General features: G+C 46.8%; 1 protein-coding gene across 6 annotated transcripts in view; it reads left to right on the top strand.

Annotated features, from left to right (window-relative positions):
* Window positions 1-17,183, top strand: part of htr4 (5-hydroxytryptamine receptor 4) — a 92,723-nt gene that overhangs the window by 32,986 nt on the left and 42,554 nt on the right. For 4 of the 6 annotated variants that reach the window (XM_053879444.1, XM_053879440.1, XM_053879445.1 and 1 more), the window contains exon 2: window positions 2,388-2,466. The exons of 1 other annotated variant lie outside the window; for it this stretch is intronic. In XM_053879444.1, the coding sequence (XP_053735419.1) occupies window positions 2,411-2,466 (56 nt within the window). In that variant the 5' untranslated portion in view covers window positions 2,388-2,410. Of the gene's footprint in view, window positions 1-2,235; window positions 2,467-17,183 lie in introns of those variants that run through there. One more of the 6 variants, XM_053879441.1, reaches the window with a different exon arrangement.

Consider the following 17,183-nt stretch of genomic DNA (forward strand, 5'->3'; position numbering starts at 1 on the left):
TAATGCTGGAGTCCTTCATGACTTGGCTCTTTAAGTTACAGGCTCAAGAGTTTCTATGTTCAAAAATCCCTTTCAGTCCAAAACAGACATTAAAAATTCAGTTCCTAATGGATAAAGTGCAAAACAGAGTCAGAACTCTGGGGGTTATTGAACAGACTGTGATGAAGAATGTAAGAAGTCATCTTGGTTGTGTAGTCCAAGTCAAGTACAAGAATTGACTTGACTAGATGCTGAAAAAACTTGGTTGACAAAGAATAACAGTATAATGTCCAGGAGTAGACTTGGTAAACTGAGAAGTCTGGACCTAGGAGTGCAAAGTTGCAAGGCTGGATCAACCGCAAAAGATTAAAAATGAAAATGGTGAACCAGGAGGAAAGACTTGGTTCACTGTGAGGTCTGAAAATGACTCATCAAACTGAGAAGATCAAAATAGACTTGATAACCTCGGGAACGTGAAAACAATGGGGTGAACTTCAAAAATAAACTTTTTGAACTTGACTGTTTTCAAATGAATAGATGCCAAAATGAACTTATTTATGCAGTATGCAAACAAAAGACTAGGACAAGCGTGTGATGTCAGAAATAGACTTGTTAAATTATAAGTAAAAAAGTATCAAAAAAATATTGGCATCCATGTGACTAAAACAAACTTGGTGAACAAGGAAGTCTGAAAAAGACCTGGAGGAGGAGTTGTCTGAAAACGAAACAACTCTTGAATAGACTTGGTAAACAAGGAAGGATGCAGTGTATTTTGGAGCACTGCAAGTCTGAAAAAGACTTGGTGGTTAGGGAAGTTCCTCTTAGACATGGTAAAGTAGAAATTCAGAAAAGGACTTGTTTTACTAGGAATAATGAACTGTACGAGTTAAAGCCGGAGGTGCAAGATATTGGGTAGACTTGGAAGTCCCTTATTAACTTGCTGACTGTGAAGCCAGAAAAGACTAGGGTGACTTGGCAGACAAAAACAGGTGATAAATCAGGAAGCGCTTTGCAGAGACTGCACTGCACTGCAGATGAGGGAAATAAAACCCCATTGTTTGTATTTTTTTTTTTTTTACAGACTTGTTTTCTCGTTCCTTTTTTCCCTCTTTTCTTTGCTCCATTCTTGTCGAGCTTCAGTGGTGTAATCTTGTGCACGAAGCGTGTTCCACTGTTCCACTTGCCTGCAGAGCCATGAAGGTTGGGATGAGTCTGTCCTGCTGGTCCGCCGCGCGTCTTGATGGCATGCCATATGTTTCCCGTTAATCTAGGTGATGTAACATGAGTCCCCATTGACATGATTGTGTGTTGAGATTGTCCAACTAGTGAGGAGATTACGCACTCATTCATGCAAATCCTCAAGAGACCGACTTATTTCAGCCCCCGACTGTGTTCGTCTTCGCCGTCCGTCCTTGCCGCTGATGGTCGTCTCGTTTGTTCAACTTGTTTTCTGACCTTTCGTTCCTCCCAGCCTTGGTTTTCCTTGCACCTGCGCCGCCGCAGACATTTGCATTCATCTCTCAGCAGAGAGGGCGGACGAATTCATCTTTTAAACGCAAGGACAGCCAGGAATCCCGTGCCAAGGCTTGTCTAAGGCTTCGCCGAATATTAATGGCACAGTGGAGCAACATTAATCCAGTTGAAGACTGACGCAATTGATTTGTTGTCTTTGTTGAGGTTGAGTGAGGTGAGCGGGAAGTGGTTGCGGAAAGTGAAAGTGAACCTGACAGAGAGCTATGAACAAGGCAACATAAACACTGTGGAAATAACGTCTAAAAAAAGGCAGGGAAACAAGCCAGTTCAATGATGTCAGATATTATTCAGAGTGGCGTAAAATTTGGGAGTAAAAACTAAGCAAACTAACCATAACCTGACCCATCTGAAACTGAGTTACTTAGCTCATGAATGTTAAACCGATATTCCTCTGCTCAGCTGCTAACCTCAGCTGTTCCTGCCCTGAACGTGAGATGACGTTTTCATGGCCAAATGAAACCTTCCCATACCGACCTTCCCCTACCGTCCTGTGCTTCGGAAATGAAGGCGAAGACGGTGACGAAGACGGTGACGAAGGTGGTGACGAAGATGGTGACGAAGATGGTGACGAAATGCACGCCAATTCAACCTTGGAAGAGCCATGAAACATTCTGTGACGTGGATGACTGAATGACAAGCAGACGTCTTCAATTACCTCCTAAATGACTTAATGAGTCTGCATTAAGCGGCTCAGCCTCGTTCAGCAGCGAAGCTCTAAATGCTACATTAGCATGATTGCGATTCACTTAGATATGCTAATGTGATCTCAGGATCCCAACCGCGCTCCACTCTTGACTGTGCTTGTGTTGTCGTGCCGTTGACGGTGTCTCGCGATGGTTATTTCCAGGGTGTTCATGGTGTGTTTGTGCCCACAGGAACTGTCTGCATTTATGGTTACATGAGCGCCAGCGCTGCAGGCCAGATGCCGGTGATGGAGAAGCCTGTCAGTGAGAGGTGAGGAGTCAGTTCTTGACTTTCATAACTAACACAAGGAACGGTGTGCACGACCAAGCGGCCGGCGGTTCATTGATGCCTGACTGTGCTGTGGAGCTGTTGGTGTGGGAGGGTGAAGTGTGTGTGGTCATGTCCTTCAAAGTTTCTACAAACAAACATTTCCCTCAAATACTTTCCAACAGCCCGTTTTGATCTGTTGACCACACGAACCTGCAGCAGCAAAGAGCTGACCCTTCGCTGCATCTGATCGTGGACTCAGCAGGTTGAAATGGATTGTCGATTTTCCAAGCCGACAATATTCAGTTTCAATATCCAGAGAAGCAAGTGCTGGGAGGTAAGCATTGGGAGTCGTTCATGACTCTGCTTCCACGGAATAGTGTTCAGGTCAGGTAGCTTTGACTCATTTCTTTGACAGTCATTGCTCACACGACAATGAAAACTACAAAACCGTTTTTCTCGTGGGTGTCGGCAACACAGGGTGCTGTGAGGATGAGTCACACTTCTGAGGCACCGATAGGAGAACTGAAGTCTGTGCTCTTCTGACCGTTATTTCCCACCAACTGTCCCAGCTGTGTTCCGTTAGCCTGTCAGCTAAACGCTACACACCAGTTTCGCTTCCTCGCATGACACCTCACTGCCCATATTAACACCGATTGTTCCCAAGAAGACAAGTTGAAGACGGTGTGGCCCACTTAAATATTTCCCTCTCTGGAGGTTTGCTTTTGAGGGGAGCCGGGTGCCCTCTACATCCTCTCACACTGGAGCTGCGTTGAGCTGTGCACCAGTGAACACTCATCTCCAAGGCGTCAAATAGCGACTACGTTCAAGTGGACTCGTAGTCATAGGATCATCCGTTCATCCATCGTAGTCCACTTATCCAAGGACAGTCGGAACCTAGACTTTCCTCAAAAAAACAGCTGTTCCGCTGGAATGCCAAGGTCTTTCCAGGACAACTGAAAAACCCAACCCTTCCATTGAGTCCCGGGTCTGCCCTAGGCCCTGCTCGAGGAGACGTTCTTACCAGTAACTTTCTTCTCTTGGTGTGAATGACGGAGGTTGGGATCAGGGTTGTGTAGACTTCATTGGTGTTCGCTTCAGTAAGGTGAAGAGCCTCATAAATCCCGCCATCAATGATCTTTATCTGGCTGGTGGAACTCAGTGAACTCATGGTGGCCCTATGAAGCACTCTTGGATCTGGGGGTCACGGGTCACATGCTGGGTGTTTTTCCCTTCCATTCCTACCTGAGACTTTGTAGCTAGCGGATGAATCCAGTCAAGTTGGTTGACAGCACCTGTTTTATTCTTCACCATTAAAGCTTCACGATCGGTGACTCTGTGGTCAACAGCGATACAAATCAAGATGAAAAAACCTGCACTTGCATGTGTGCCATTTGAGCTCGTGACCTATTTTGCTGGTGCGCTATAACACATCCTGGCGTCGCCTTGAATAGCCTTGATATTTGGAGATTGCTTCTGCTAGCATGAAAGATTTATGATACAACCTCACACAAGCCCACGCGACGCCCTACAAAATGTACCGCTGGTGTCACATGTCCTCCATCTTTTAGCTGGCTCACTTCACCTTGAGCCTTTTACATTGAGGGGGTCCAAATCTACGGAAGTAGTGTGAACCAACGTGATGAGGACGAGATTATTGTTCCTTCCAATGTCAGCATCGACCCTTGAAAAAGAACAATTGAGTTGCCACCATGCTTGCCAGGATCGACCGCCTTCTTTCTCCAACAAATCTCCATTTGCTCTCTCCTCTTGATATGTTGCTTGACAAACATGTCATGGCGCATTATGGTGGGAATTGTCTGTGCAGATGGCTGCAATGATAATGGGAGACAATTCTGATTCATCTCACAGATGAACGGCTGCGTGAACATTTGTCACCAGCCGTTCACAAGTACACAGCACCATATGCACGTCGCAGCAGCGAACATCCGGCCCTCGGTAATCGGCTGGTTTGGGCTGACGAACATGGACCATGTGCCGGCTCTCCGTATGTCGCGGTGTTAGCCAGCCGCTGTTTGACCTAGTAAAGGTCTTATTTTCCCTGGAAGAAATTTTGACAGAAACTGGAGGTTTATTACTCAGCTGGAAAATAAAAAACTAAAATGTGGTTAGTAATTATCGGTTTTCTTCCATCCATCCATCATTGTCTACTTAACCGGGGTCAGTCGAAGGGTAAAGGCCCAGACTTTCCTGCAGAAACCAGCTGTTCCAGGGAAATACCGAGGTCCTTGCAGGGCAACTGAAAGACCTGATCCTCCCTCGACCTTCATGGTGTGCCTCAGGGCCTCCTCCTATTCCTCATTCAGGAGTCTTCAAGGAGACATCCTGATCAGAGTCACTTTAACTGGCTTGTCTTGGTACAGGGTGCTGTACTTTTACTCTTGTGTCTCTCCCTGATGGCCAGCGTCTTCCCTTATCTCTATGGTAGAGTCCCATCACCGTGCAAGGTTCTCTCCGGCTCTGAGATTTTGCCTCCCTACCACAGACAGACTCCAGTCCGGGGCCAAGACCATGGAGCAACTGGAGAGTCTTCTGTCCTTCCACGAATCACCACCTTACCCTTCGAGTGGTTTGAGAATCCCAGTGATCCAAGGTGCGATGATGCCAGGAAAATTGTGTCCCTGGCTGCTAGTCCCAAACACGAGTCACTCAAACTACTTGCATGAAGGCTTTGGAACCAAACTGGAGCTGGATGCAGGCTATGAGTTGAGAGGTACTCTTGTCGCCTGCGAGGGGGGTCATGTACACTGTGAGGGGGCCAAACTCCGGGATGCTTGAGCTGACCCTCGGGTCACAGAATTGGTTAGAAGTAGACCCCGATAATGCTGTTGAGGGGTCACAATGGGAGAACTTGAATCTTATCGAACTTATAGATATTATTTTTCTTCATTGATGTATGAACCGTTCTGGACTCTGAAGGACAGAGCAAAGTCGGTGGTTTTGCCTGAATTGCTACAAAACGTCTGCCTAGATGTGGATCATATTCCAGTCTGTTTTCATAAGGGGGATGAAGTCAGTGTTTTCAGCCCTGTGAAATGTTTGATGGCACCTCCAGGTGAAGCTGCATCCCAGTTAAAATGTTTTATTGTTTCAGTCGCTCATGAGGCGGAAGTAACTTGGGATGGATGGGTTTTTCAAGGACTCAAATGTTTTTGCGATAATGTGCAGTCATAGAAGCCTCCACGCTGTCCTTGGGAGAGGCCGCCGGCTCGTGTCAGGGTGAGCTATCGTTCCACTAAATAACGCCGGCGTGTCGGAAACCTCACCTTTCCCTTCCACGTCAAACAAACCCCGCGACGCCGTCGCTCACTTTCTGCAAAGAGGTCAAGGACTCTCAGAGCCGTTAATCAATGAGGCGTTTCAGTGAAGCCGTCGGATGTTGGCGAGAGTCGGCTTTCCCTGCTGACCTGTTCGGAAGCTTCGCCTCGCCACCTCAGGTGTCATGTGGCCACTGCGCAGGTGATTGTGTTCAGTGGTATAATTAAACGGAGCGACCGTGAAACATGATCCGCCTGCCGCCGTGTGTTGCTGCTGTTCTCTGGTTTGTTCATCGATCCGTCCATTTCAGGGCAAATGCAGGAACAAACACTCATTTGGGGAAGCATCATCTCACACACCTGTACTTTATTTTGAACCAAATACTTGTGATATATGAGAAGAAAAGACTGCATGTATTGCTATTCGACTTATTACCTTTCCAACGAGAAAGGCGCTCAAGAGAGCGCCAACCTCCACCATGCTTCTCATTTCCTCCTCAGTTCTGATTTTCTGCTTGATATTATTGACCTATATGTATTTATCTATTCAGTTTGAGTACATTAAAGCAGTTGAAATTCAATGAGCTCCATTGGACAGCAGATGGCAGCATGTTATGGAGCTCCCTCTGTACATCACGGTCGCCGCGCGGAGAGGAGGTCATGCAGCCTGTACAAAAATCTAATAAATAAATATATTTCTCTATTAATATGAGGGTCTGTGGCTCCTCAGTCCATCTGGGAGGAGGCCACAGGGCAGACCCAGGACACGTTGGAGTGAGTGTATCTCAAGGTGCCCTAAAATCCTACCGTAGTAGCTGGTGGAAGTGGCTGGTGCGGAGGGCTCTCTGGGTTTCCCTGTTGAGACTGATGCCCCCGCGACCCAGTTCCAGATATGCAGCAGAAGATCTATTTCTCCATTAAGCTCTGCAAAAACATTCCAACTACTTTTGTGATTAAATATTTCTCATGGACGGTGGCACAACGAAAACCTTCTTTCATAGCTGCCTTGCCGTGTTTGGCTCTCCAAATCCATGTTATGAACCTACACATCAGTTACAGAACACACAAATATGAGTGGAATAATTTGAATTATAGAGGCAAAGAAGAATAGTTTATGTTGAATCATCACTGAACCGTCGATAAATGGGATGTGTTACCAAGAATCCTTCATTGTAAAAGATTTTCAGAGACTCAGGAGTCAGAGTCAAAAGACATGAAGGATACCGAGGTTGCCTTTGGGGGTGACTAGAAAGGACAAGGTCAGAAATGAGACAGAAGTTTGGAGACAAAGTTAGGGGGGACAGATGGTTCGGACAGGAGGATGCTGCGATGGACCAAGGATGATGGTGTTGGAGAAGAGGAGGACTACAGACAGGTTCATGATGGATGAAGGGTCTGCGGGGAAGCTTTAGTATAAAAAAGTAAATGATTTTTTGGGGTTCAAACTGTCAGAAAAATCACCGTTTCTCATCTGTACTTTGAAGCAGAGGAACAGCAGTTGAAGTGCATCTGTTTTGAGAGACTGAAGTTCTCACATTGGTCTGGGACTCCCTCACCCACTGTACCCCAACTGCAGCTGAAACATTCACACCTCCACATTCATACTGCGGAAAATTAAACACCGCTGGGGAGATTAGATCCCCCGACCATCCATCAGCCGAGCTCACCTGCGCCGACGTTATCGATCTGGCACTGCAGCCGTGTCAGCAACTGGATCCAGCGCTGGCTTCCTCGCATGCTGTTTATTGAAGTTTAAATTCGCTGCCATTCATAACTGCAGAGTGCAGACCTGGCACGGAGCACACACGTTTTTTTTTCTCTCTGCGACCGGCTAAATTATTCATTCACTGCTTATGTCATCACCGTTCATGAAACTAAGTCAAAGCTGAAAGCCAAAGCGGGTCAGGACCACACCGCACCATCGCTGCTGTCAGGTGCAGGTCATTGTCACGAGTGGCACCTGGTTAAAGAGACTTCCACACAAGAGATGCCTAAAACTGAAACTTTAGTTTTTGGCTCATTTTATTAGAAACACTCTTGTGTAATCCGTGATAGAAACATCAGATTCAAGTCTTTCACCGTTTGTTCCCTCACTTTATTGGAGATACTTGAACTTTGAGTGGAATTTCAACCACTGTGAAGTTGTTTCCACTTTTTCCTCAGTAAATTCCATGGCCCACACAAACACAGGACAAAGTCCTGGGTGCATTTCTTCTTCCCTCTTTGGGCATCAGCGAGTCCTCTTCATCGTCCTCCTCTGGTCACTCCTTTATGATGAAGCTCAGCAGTTGTCTTCCTCCTCCTCTTCTCTTGGTCCAACTCTGTCTCTCCTCTCCACGCGTCCACACCATCTGTCCTCCCCCAACTGTCTCTCTGATAGACTTCAGATCCTGTCTTTTCCAGTCAACTCAGTCATCTCTCACTCTCCTGAGTCTCCAAACATGCCTCAAGGCACTGCCCGATGTCTCCACCTGCACTCTTTTCCTTACCACAAAAACGTCAACCTCCAAGCTTTTCTCCTGGGCGCATCCCTTGTGAGGCCCCAGGACAGACCCCAGAATCGCCTCTCAGTTGATTTGGCTACACCTGAGGTGTCTGGAAAGGGATACCTGGACCTCTTTTCTTCGGCAGAAAGAGTAAAATGGAAAGGTACTTAATATTTCTAGCTAACTACATACAGGAAATATTCTGCTAGTTTTCATGGTGTTTTCAGTGGTGTATGCTACAAACGTTCCTGCGACACTGTGTCCCAAAGTTCCTCCAGACGTTTGTAAGCCGAGTTCTCTGAGGACACGACGGGGAGAACTTCATCCACAGCTGAAGTCTATGCACCGTATTTCCTGCCTAAGTGGAGAACAATTAGTTAATCTGTGCTGACAAGTTCCTCTGAGCCAAAGTCCGACCTCCATTACCCACGCACACACGAGCCTTTAGTCTTCTTTGACACGCGCGCAACGCTGCACTCCATCACCGCAGCCGCAGCTGCGAAGTGCCTTTTAATGATGTGGTGGTGGACTTGGGGAAACGCCAGTGTTTGTTTGGGGTTTGTGGTTCAAGTTCTTGACTTTCTCCACTGAGCTGATCACAGTAGCAGAGACGTGTCTGTGTGGAGAGAATCGCAGCTGCTCTGAGGAATATGCATCAGTTACCACACACCACTGGCGTCTCTTGGAAACACGAGCAAGAGGTGCTGTAGTTTTCAGAGACATTCATTCATGATTTTCCCCTGCAGCGGCAGAGTTGGTGAAAACTTGTGGATTGAAGCTGCGGCTGCAGGCTGACGTTGGTGGTCTGGGGACTGACAGCTGCCGGGTCCCTCACTGTGTACGAGTCAGTGCTGTAGTGCTGATGAGCAAGCAGGAACATGCTTCTGAATATGGCTGAAGAGCGAGTGAGGATTTCCTGTTGGTGCCGCGTCACGTGGGCGCATTTAGGGTGGATTGAGTTTCAGAGTTTAGGTGTCAGGGTCCGTGAAGGTCACCTGCTCCTGCTTGACATGAAACTGTGGATTCCATGGATCAGGATCCCAAACTGCCAGCACTTTGGTTCAAACAGAAACTGCTAATTCAAGATGCATTTTTCATCATTTTTATTTATTTATTGGATCTGGCTGCATCTGCTATTAGTGCTTGACGGTTGGAGAAGCGCTTGCTTTTATCTTTTCTAACAGCAGAGAAAGAATTCAGAGACGTACTATATTTCCTGCCATCTAAATTCCGACTCCTCCAGCACGGATGCTGGAAACAAATACCATGGAATCATTTGACGGGTCACTTGAATGCCATCACACTCCCCGGCTTTCCGGCCTCCAGCGATGAAACCCAGTAACCTGGCAACCGAGCGCAAAATCACCCTGCTGGAGGAAGCAACCTCCACTCCTGCCGCAGAAACAATCCCAACTTTGGTGGACAGAAAATGAGTATTACAGATTGTAATCTGAAATGTCAGCCTCCTCCGCCTGAACCTGCCTTCATCATCATCATCATCATCCTCCTCCTCCTCACCGGTGAGGTCTGGTTGACCCCCTCTTCTCCTCGTCCCTGGCAATGTTCCACATCCTAGTTATGCTTATCTGTCCTTCTCTTGCATCATAAATGGCGAACCACAGGCTGCAGTTGCAGCTGCCGTCACACCATCATTTTATCTTCTAAGCTGTGAAGCTGATCTCTCAGCACCTTCTTCAACTCTTCACCCTCGGCATCACAACAAAATTATTCCTCTCCTCACGCCACAGAATCCCTTCAGGTGTATTCTCGACTCGATATTGCACTTTAAACGGCTTCGGCAGACGTTCCTCCCCCGAGCCATCTCCAGTCAGAGTAAACACACGCGCAACTGCTGCGGCTCTTAAATACTCAGAGATGAGGTGAGACCCTTAAAATCCCAGCCTTGATTTTCAATTTCATTCAGGAGCAGTTGAAGCAGGCTCAGATAAAAGGTCCTTTCTGACTGAGAGCTCACGGCATTCCACAGATCAGCATCGTCCTGATGGGTTTGTTTAAGTGTTTCAAAGTGTCGGAAAGCTTCAGAGAGGTCTGGTTCTCCTGGTGACACTGGAGCGCCACCTCAGGTTGAAGCTCATTTGAAAACCCTGAGCATGAAGTGAAGAAGAGAGAGACGACTGAACCAAACAGTCCTGACAAAATATTGTCTTTGTCCTCAGTCCATTCCCAAGATACGTACATTTCGCTCTCTACTTGGTTTGTTATTCATCTTGAGAAAAAGGTCTGCAGCTCTTTGGTACAAATTGAGCTGGAATTTCTGATTGTGCTTTCAACGTGTCAAACATGAGGAATCAAGAAAACCATTTTGGCCTCAGTCAACCTGTTGCCAGGCAACCCAAAGCGCTGGTCGTCTCCTCTCTCGGGAGATGATTTCGTCTCCAGTCAAAATGTAAATCGAAGATTCCAGCTCTGTTCAATTTGGAGTTGTTTATCTTTTCATGGCTGTTTGAAAACACGGCAAAGGTTCTGAGAGAGAGTCCGGAAGTGTCTGGAGCGGGTATTGATCTTGTATCGATGGAGGGAAGAGCACTTAGTCCTCGCTTATTCTGATGATGCCCTCAGAGGTTTTAGCTATGAAGCTGCTGGTCCAAACACCGTGCGTCCTGCTGTGGCAGAGATGAACAGGTTGTGGTGCCTGCGTTCACCATGTTGACATCCGTCCAAACCAGAAATGACATGAGTTTGATGTTGTGAACTTCAAGCCACTGCTCACTTGTCTTCTCCGGCTGAAGGATTCCAGGCTGAATTGTTTGCTCAAACCTTCCTAGGTGACTGTTGAGCTGAAAATCACGGCCTCAGTTGAACGTTGCTAAGGACTTGATTTACATTCATCTACATCTTTCTCCGTGCTTTTTGGAGACATGGCCTCATGAATAAAGCTCAGAAAAGTCCCTCGGCATAAACTCCCCGACCACATTTCCATGTGGAGGTGACTGGAGGCGAGCTGAGCTTGTGTTGGAGGTAAACAGAATGCAGTTTCTGCCTGCTTGTACGTTCCACCATCATCTCTCAAAAGACCCTTAGTAAACCTTGATTTTAAATGTGTTTTCCCTAACTTGTTTATGTAAAACACCTGCAGTCACTTTGCATCATTATAAAAAACCTAGGAAGTTTTTTATTGTTTTGTTGTGAAAGAAATGGCTGTTGGAAGTGAAAGTAGGAGTCTGCATGCAAAGAAAGTTGCAGGAAAGCTCCACTGTGCTCTGCTCTCTTGCTCTTCGAAGTTCCTCTGTATGATTCCTTTTGTGTAGTTGCTCTGGTACATCACGACTGAAGGGCCGCGCAGGTTGTGTTCTTTTCTCAGCGTGCGGCTGTAAACTCCGATCGATGCTGTTTTCGAGCACAGCGTCTGTGCCGTGGGTGCTTTTGTCAGCGTCACGCCGGTGGGTGGTGGAACACGCTCAGGATTACTGTCAGGCTTCTGCGGGCACATTAGAGGTGCTGAAGCTGAAGGTCAAATCTGGCACTGTATATTAGGATTTGGTATGTTGGTGATTGATTTTGCATGCCATGAGGGGCGCCAGAGAGGCAGGGGACGCCCTGGACAGACCTGCCCATCACAGGATGAAAAAAATATGGAAAAAAAAAAAAGATTCATTTTTTCCATGTCATTTGATCAGATTTTCTTCATTTATTATATTTATCTTTAAAATATATTGTGTCTTAAATGCCAGATTTGCCATGTTTTGTAAGCATTTGCAATGAGTTATAATGTTATTGTAAACCAGTGCTGTCAATCGATGAAACATTTTCACCGCAGTTCATTGAGTTAGCTCGCCATTAATGGAGAATGGAAAACATTTTGTATCTGTTCTGTAACACCAGTGGCCAATAATGCTTTCTTCATGCAAACATCTGTAAACTCCAACAGCCCATCAGAGCAGATACTGTGACAAACACACTGAAGGCAACGAAGAGGATCGTGAGATTAAACATTTTAATCTAGTGTCAGCCTTAAAGTAACAAGGCTAGTTTCATCTTCAAAATGTCATCAATATTGGTAGAATCTTCTCTCAGCTAATGTAGAAAATATATATCAAACACTTGTTAACAGCTAAGCAAATAAAATAAAATAAATGTGAGCTAGTGACGCCATGTTGTCAGAACAGATGCTACGAACAGACTCCTTCATCTACAGGGGAAGTTGGCAAAAACCAACAAATGAACAGTCTAATATATAATTTGCATAAATGCACTCACTTCCCCTCCACTCACTGTCGCATTCACTGTATTTCTCAAATGTTAAAAAAAGGTTTAAAAATGCAATTTCACACGGCTATTATAGTATATACGTAAAATTACTGTTTTGTTATATGTATTTTATTGTTATGCACATTTTGTTTATCATTCTCAATGTGAATGATAAATATGGGAAGATGTTTTTATGTGGTGAATATCGTGTTGACAGAACTGAACAGAATAAAGGCTGTAAATGATGTGGTATTTTTATTTGAGCATCAGAGGTTATTTATTTATTTATTCAATTGAGGCCTAAAAACACATGTAAAAACTATGTTCAGAATTAGCAATGAATGATGATTTCATAGTTTTTAGTTCAGTTGAGTTCCACAGTTTAGAGCCCCATAAGCACAGGCCAAGGGCCACATGAGGCTCCCAGGCAGCACCTGCACGCTAGATGAAGCTGTGCACCTGAAGCGACGGTTGAACCAAGTGTCTGGAATTCTTGACACGGAAGGTCTTGCCTGAATGAAAGCAGTGTTTCGTGTATATCTCCTGTCGCCTGCTGAAACATCCATTCCATTAGAGCATGGCAGCAGTAGATGCCAAGGTCCATATCCTCCTCTGCACTACTCTGTCTACACTGCTTTAAAGAAAGGAATTCACTGGCAGATATTTTTCTCCCTGTAAAAGCCCAGAGATCAGGGGGCGTCTTTGTTGCTCAAACTCCATGTTTAGCTCAGTTAATTAAAGCCTTCCCTGCTGAGATTAAGCCTGAGATTAAAGAGGTGTTGATTTTAATCCCGGCCGCTTTAGATGCAAACCAATCTGGTGAGTGGTGAAAGGTCATGAGAGAAGAGCTGCAGAGCGAGCTTTACAACATCACACGCAACTGGGCCTGTCCACAGAGATGACCCAAGATAGAGCTGTGGAAACATGTTTTCAGGGAATGAAAGTGGATTTGGGGGTCGGAGGCGTGACTCCTCCTTCTGATGGATCTGTCCACACGCTCCAGGCCTGGGAGCCAAAACCACCTGGCTATGGACGTTCAAAACTCAAGATGAAGGGGCGTTCTCTTGATGCTACTTAGTTTATGTCGTACCTTTCCTCACCACTCAGAGAGCCGGAAACGTAGCACCACGAGTCCAGCTCATGGTCTGTGGGTCTATAGAGCGCTGCCGACAGTGCAGGGGGAGCATGGGATCCAATTGAAGGCCTTGTGTATCAACAGAAGGCTGACTTCCACGTCGGTGAAAGGTCCTCTTGATGTCCGTCAGGTGTGAGGAGCACGTGTTGTGAAAGTGTTGCACCTTGTTTGATGAGCCAGTTTCAGAGTTCTCCTCCTACTCTCTGACTGGGTGGAAACGTGGTTCACAATGTCACCTATCTCCTCTGAATCAGTCTTCAATATGGCTTCCTGGGAAGGGTGTTGGAATGGAAGGAAAGTAGCTGCTCCATGTGGGCAGAACTCTCACGCTTGGTGACGCAGTTTGGCCTGGAGAAATCAACAGCTCTGCTGTAGACCAGGACCAGAGGACTTAACAGGAAGATCTAATGTGAATAGATGAATGAGCCTTTTTCTACAGCGCTATGTGTTGACCTGAAGGCAGAGATGGTTCCACCACAATGTTCGGGTTCCTCTTGCAGCTCTGATGGTAATGGTCACAGGTTGAATCCCAGCAAGGAATCCAGCCCTTTGGCGAGGTTCCTGCTGGGCTCCATTGTAGCTCTCTGTGGATAAAAAGCGCCTGCTAAATAAAGTGTGATGCGTTTCTCGCTGCACAACCTGTGAGGCGGGTTAAGATAACACAACTCCACTCTGACCTGCCGCCTCGGCGCAGCACCCGAAACTCAGCCATGGTTTTCTTCTGAGAGCCCTTTTCAAAGCAGAAGAAACAAATCATCGGCGCGGGGGGAAGAAACACGGCTCACTTATCTCAGGAGGTGTGCGACTAAAACACGGCGTCAGAAGGTGATTGACGTGCTTTACACTGCGGGCTGGTTGAAATGGAGACTTGTTTGAGGCGCCGAGGTTAAGCTCTCAATCAGGTGCAGGTGGGCAGACGCAGGCGAGCGTCACTGAGAAGTCAACCGCCTCAGTCTTTCATGTTCCGTCCTGTAAAATTCAGGTTAAATTGCTCCCATTTTGGTCTCCTCTATGGGGCCAGCAGCAAAAGAAGCTCTTTGGTCTTCAGATGGAACAGACCACCTGCTTTCTTTATTTCCATTTGTGTGCAATTGTTCCCTGCCCTCAGCCTTTCCTCTATCATGGTTTAACAGGAGAGTCCGTCACGACCCAATCCACCGCCTTGACACGGTTTAACACTCCAGGAATCAACACTCGACACCAGTTGGGACGTGGACCACTGCGGCTGGTGCCAGGCCGCATAATGGCAGTGTTGTCTTTGCCCCCCGAGGGGGTGCGGCGGCATCCAGACCGGCCATTGTCTCCAACAATGTATTCCCAGCAGAGGGTGGCCCGAATGTTGTTTTTTAATAATGGACCTGCATGAAGACTCTGCTGATGGAGGTTGCGGAGGGTTCAGGCCTTTATTTTAGATGAATGAATGTTTGATGATACCACTTTGGGGTAGCCGCAAATTAATTATTGAACAAGGAGCCCACAGAGACATTCTTTCCGCGCTGACACAGAAGCAGAGCGTTTTGTCTGACCTGGTTTTTTTTTTTAGGAGGAACATTTTCTGGACAAGGAACTGAACAAGATCGTACTCTGATAGACTTTTTTTTAGCTTCTGAATTCACTGTTGTCGTGGCATCTCTGGTGTAGAAAGTTTGGATGAGGATCCAGTCCTCAGATCTGTGACCTTGGTTCTCACCTGGAAAAGGCTTAAATGTCCTGGTATGGTTCTTTCCCAGATGGAGGAGGTTAAAGGTTGTTGAGGTCTCAGCTCCAGGGGAGTTTGACCCCCTAAGCTGACTCCGCCTTCTAAGGTAGACCGTGGCGGAGGACTGTTGTGGATGTACCACTCCATGCTCTTAATCCAGGAGCGATGGAAGGAGGGAGATCGATGGGTACAGCCTCTTCAGTCACATGGTCTGTGGAAAGAGCTGAGGCAAAAGCAAAGATGAGGTACATCTTAGTAAGATGTTCAAATGATAGGACGCCCTCGAGCAGATCCAAGTAATGCCAGAGAGGTGAGGCCTCTTCACAACTGCCACAGACATCGGTCTTATTAAATATAAGCACACACTCAATGTAACCGCCAAATCCAACTGAAAGAACAGTCTGTGATATTATGAAGACAACAAGAAAAATCTGAAGGAGAAGCTGAAGCGAATAGAGAGAAAGAAGGAAAGACTGTGGAAATGTGGCCTTAAATGTCTTGTTCTCTTAAACGTCAATATGTTATATCACTGCCTGATGCTCATAAAGACTCCAGAGAACTTGACCTCAACTCAACTGGGCAGTTTAAGTGAGTCACGTTGGCTGCCAGGTGATTTGTCCAGCTGTGAGGACGCGGCGAGTCCTTGTGGTTCGCCCACCAACATTCCTGACGGACACATCTCTTTAGATCGAATCAGCGTCTGGCACTCAGTGGCTGAGACTCAGGGTCGCTACCTGATCTGGCAGCAAACCAAAGCCGGTCTTCACAATCCAGACTGTGAAGACTGTCCCAGTGCCAGAGCTGTAGGTTGGGAGGAATTTTCGGGTCGACCCACATTTCGCTCCGGACGGCTAATTGAGGCTGCTACTCGCTGATTGCGCTGAAGCTGCGGGTCAAAGGTCGTGTGTATTGAGTGTCGACAGAGGCAAAGCCTCCTCCGCTAGGTTCTGTTACCACATTCTTGCGTGCGCTCCTCTCCGTCCTGGTTAACCACTTCATTATAATGACCGTAGCTCTGCCATCATTCACGCTGCACACATGATAATAATGAGGATGTCAGGCAAACACTCTTCTTGAAGAGTATTTGAAGTTACTAGTTGTGTTTCGGAGCTCCTCGGGCAGGCGCCCTGACAGAGAAGGCTCAGTCGCCCACAGGACTCTAACACTGGGGTGATGCTTGTCTTCTCTTCGAGCCAGTTTGACGCCTCATCGCCGAGTTCTGAACCAGTTAGAGGCGAGTGGTGAGTTCTTGTTGATGCCGTGGAGGAGGAGAGTGTCAGGGGGCTTTCACACGGCAGATCATTGCAGTAGGCCCACATGCGAGTCGCCCTCCTGCTGTGCCACTTCACTCCTCGGCCCATATCCCATTTTTCAGTACCCACTCTGGCCAGCAGGGTGTGGTAGGACCGATATTTGTATGTATTTTAGTGAGTTGTTGCTGGTCATAATTCCTGCATCTGGAACTTTCAAACACACTATGCACTTGATGGAGTACCTTGGGAGGAAATCCACTTCCCTGAGTAGACTCAAGTCCAGGGGTTTCAGTCCCCTTGACTTGGTTTCCACCAAGCAGGCGAGCCACCAGGGATAGTCCAGTGAGCAATGCAACCTGGCATTTTAGATGTTTACCCCCTACAAGGAGGCTGCTATTGGAGACGTTTAGTGAGGGACAAAAGTGCTATCCACCTTGGTGACATCATCAAGACATGCAGGTACAGCAGTAACACCTGGTTGCACGTAGATAGAAACTAAGGCGGGACCTATCATAGAGCCCTGTGGGACGCCACAGGTGAATATAGCGGTGGGTGATGGGAAGTTTCCCAGTGACTGACGACGTCAAGTGTGTCTCTGACACTTTGACTTTTTGTGCAGTTCCAAAACTACACTGCACTTTTCCAAGTACAACACACAGA

Source organism: Synchiropus splendidus, chromosome 11 (assembly GCF_027744825.2).
Source record: "Synchiropus splendidus isolate RoL2022-P1 chromosome 11, RoL_Sspl_1.0, whole genome shotgun sequence".
Lineage (NCBI taxonomy): Eukaryota > Metazoa > Chordata > Actinopteri > Syngnathiformes > Callionymidae > Synchiropus > Synchiropus splendidus.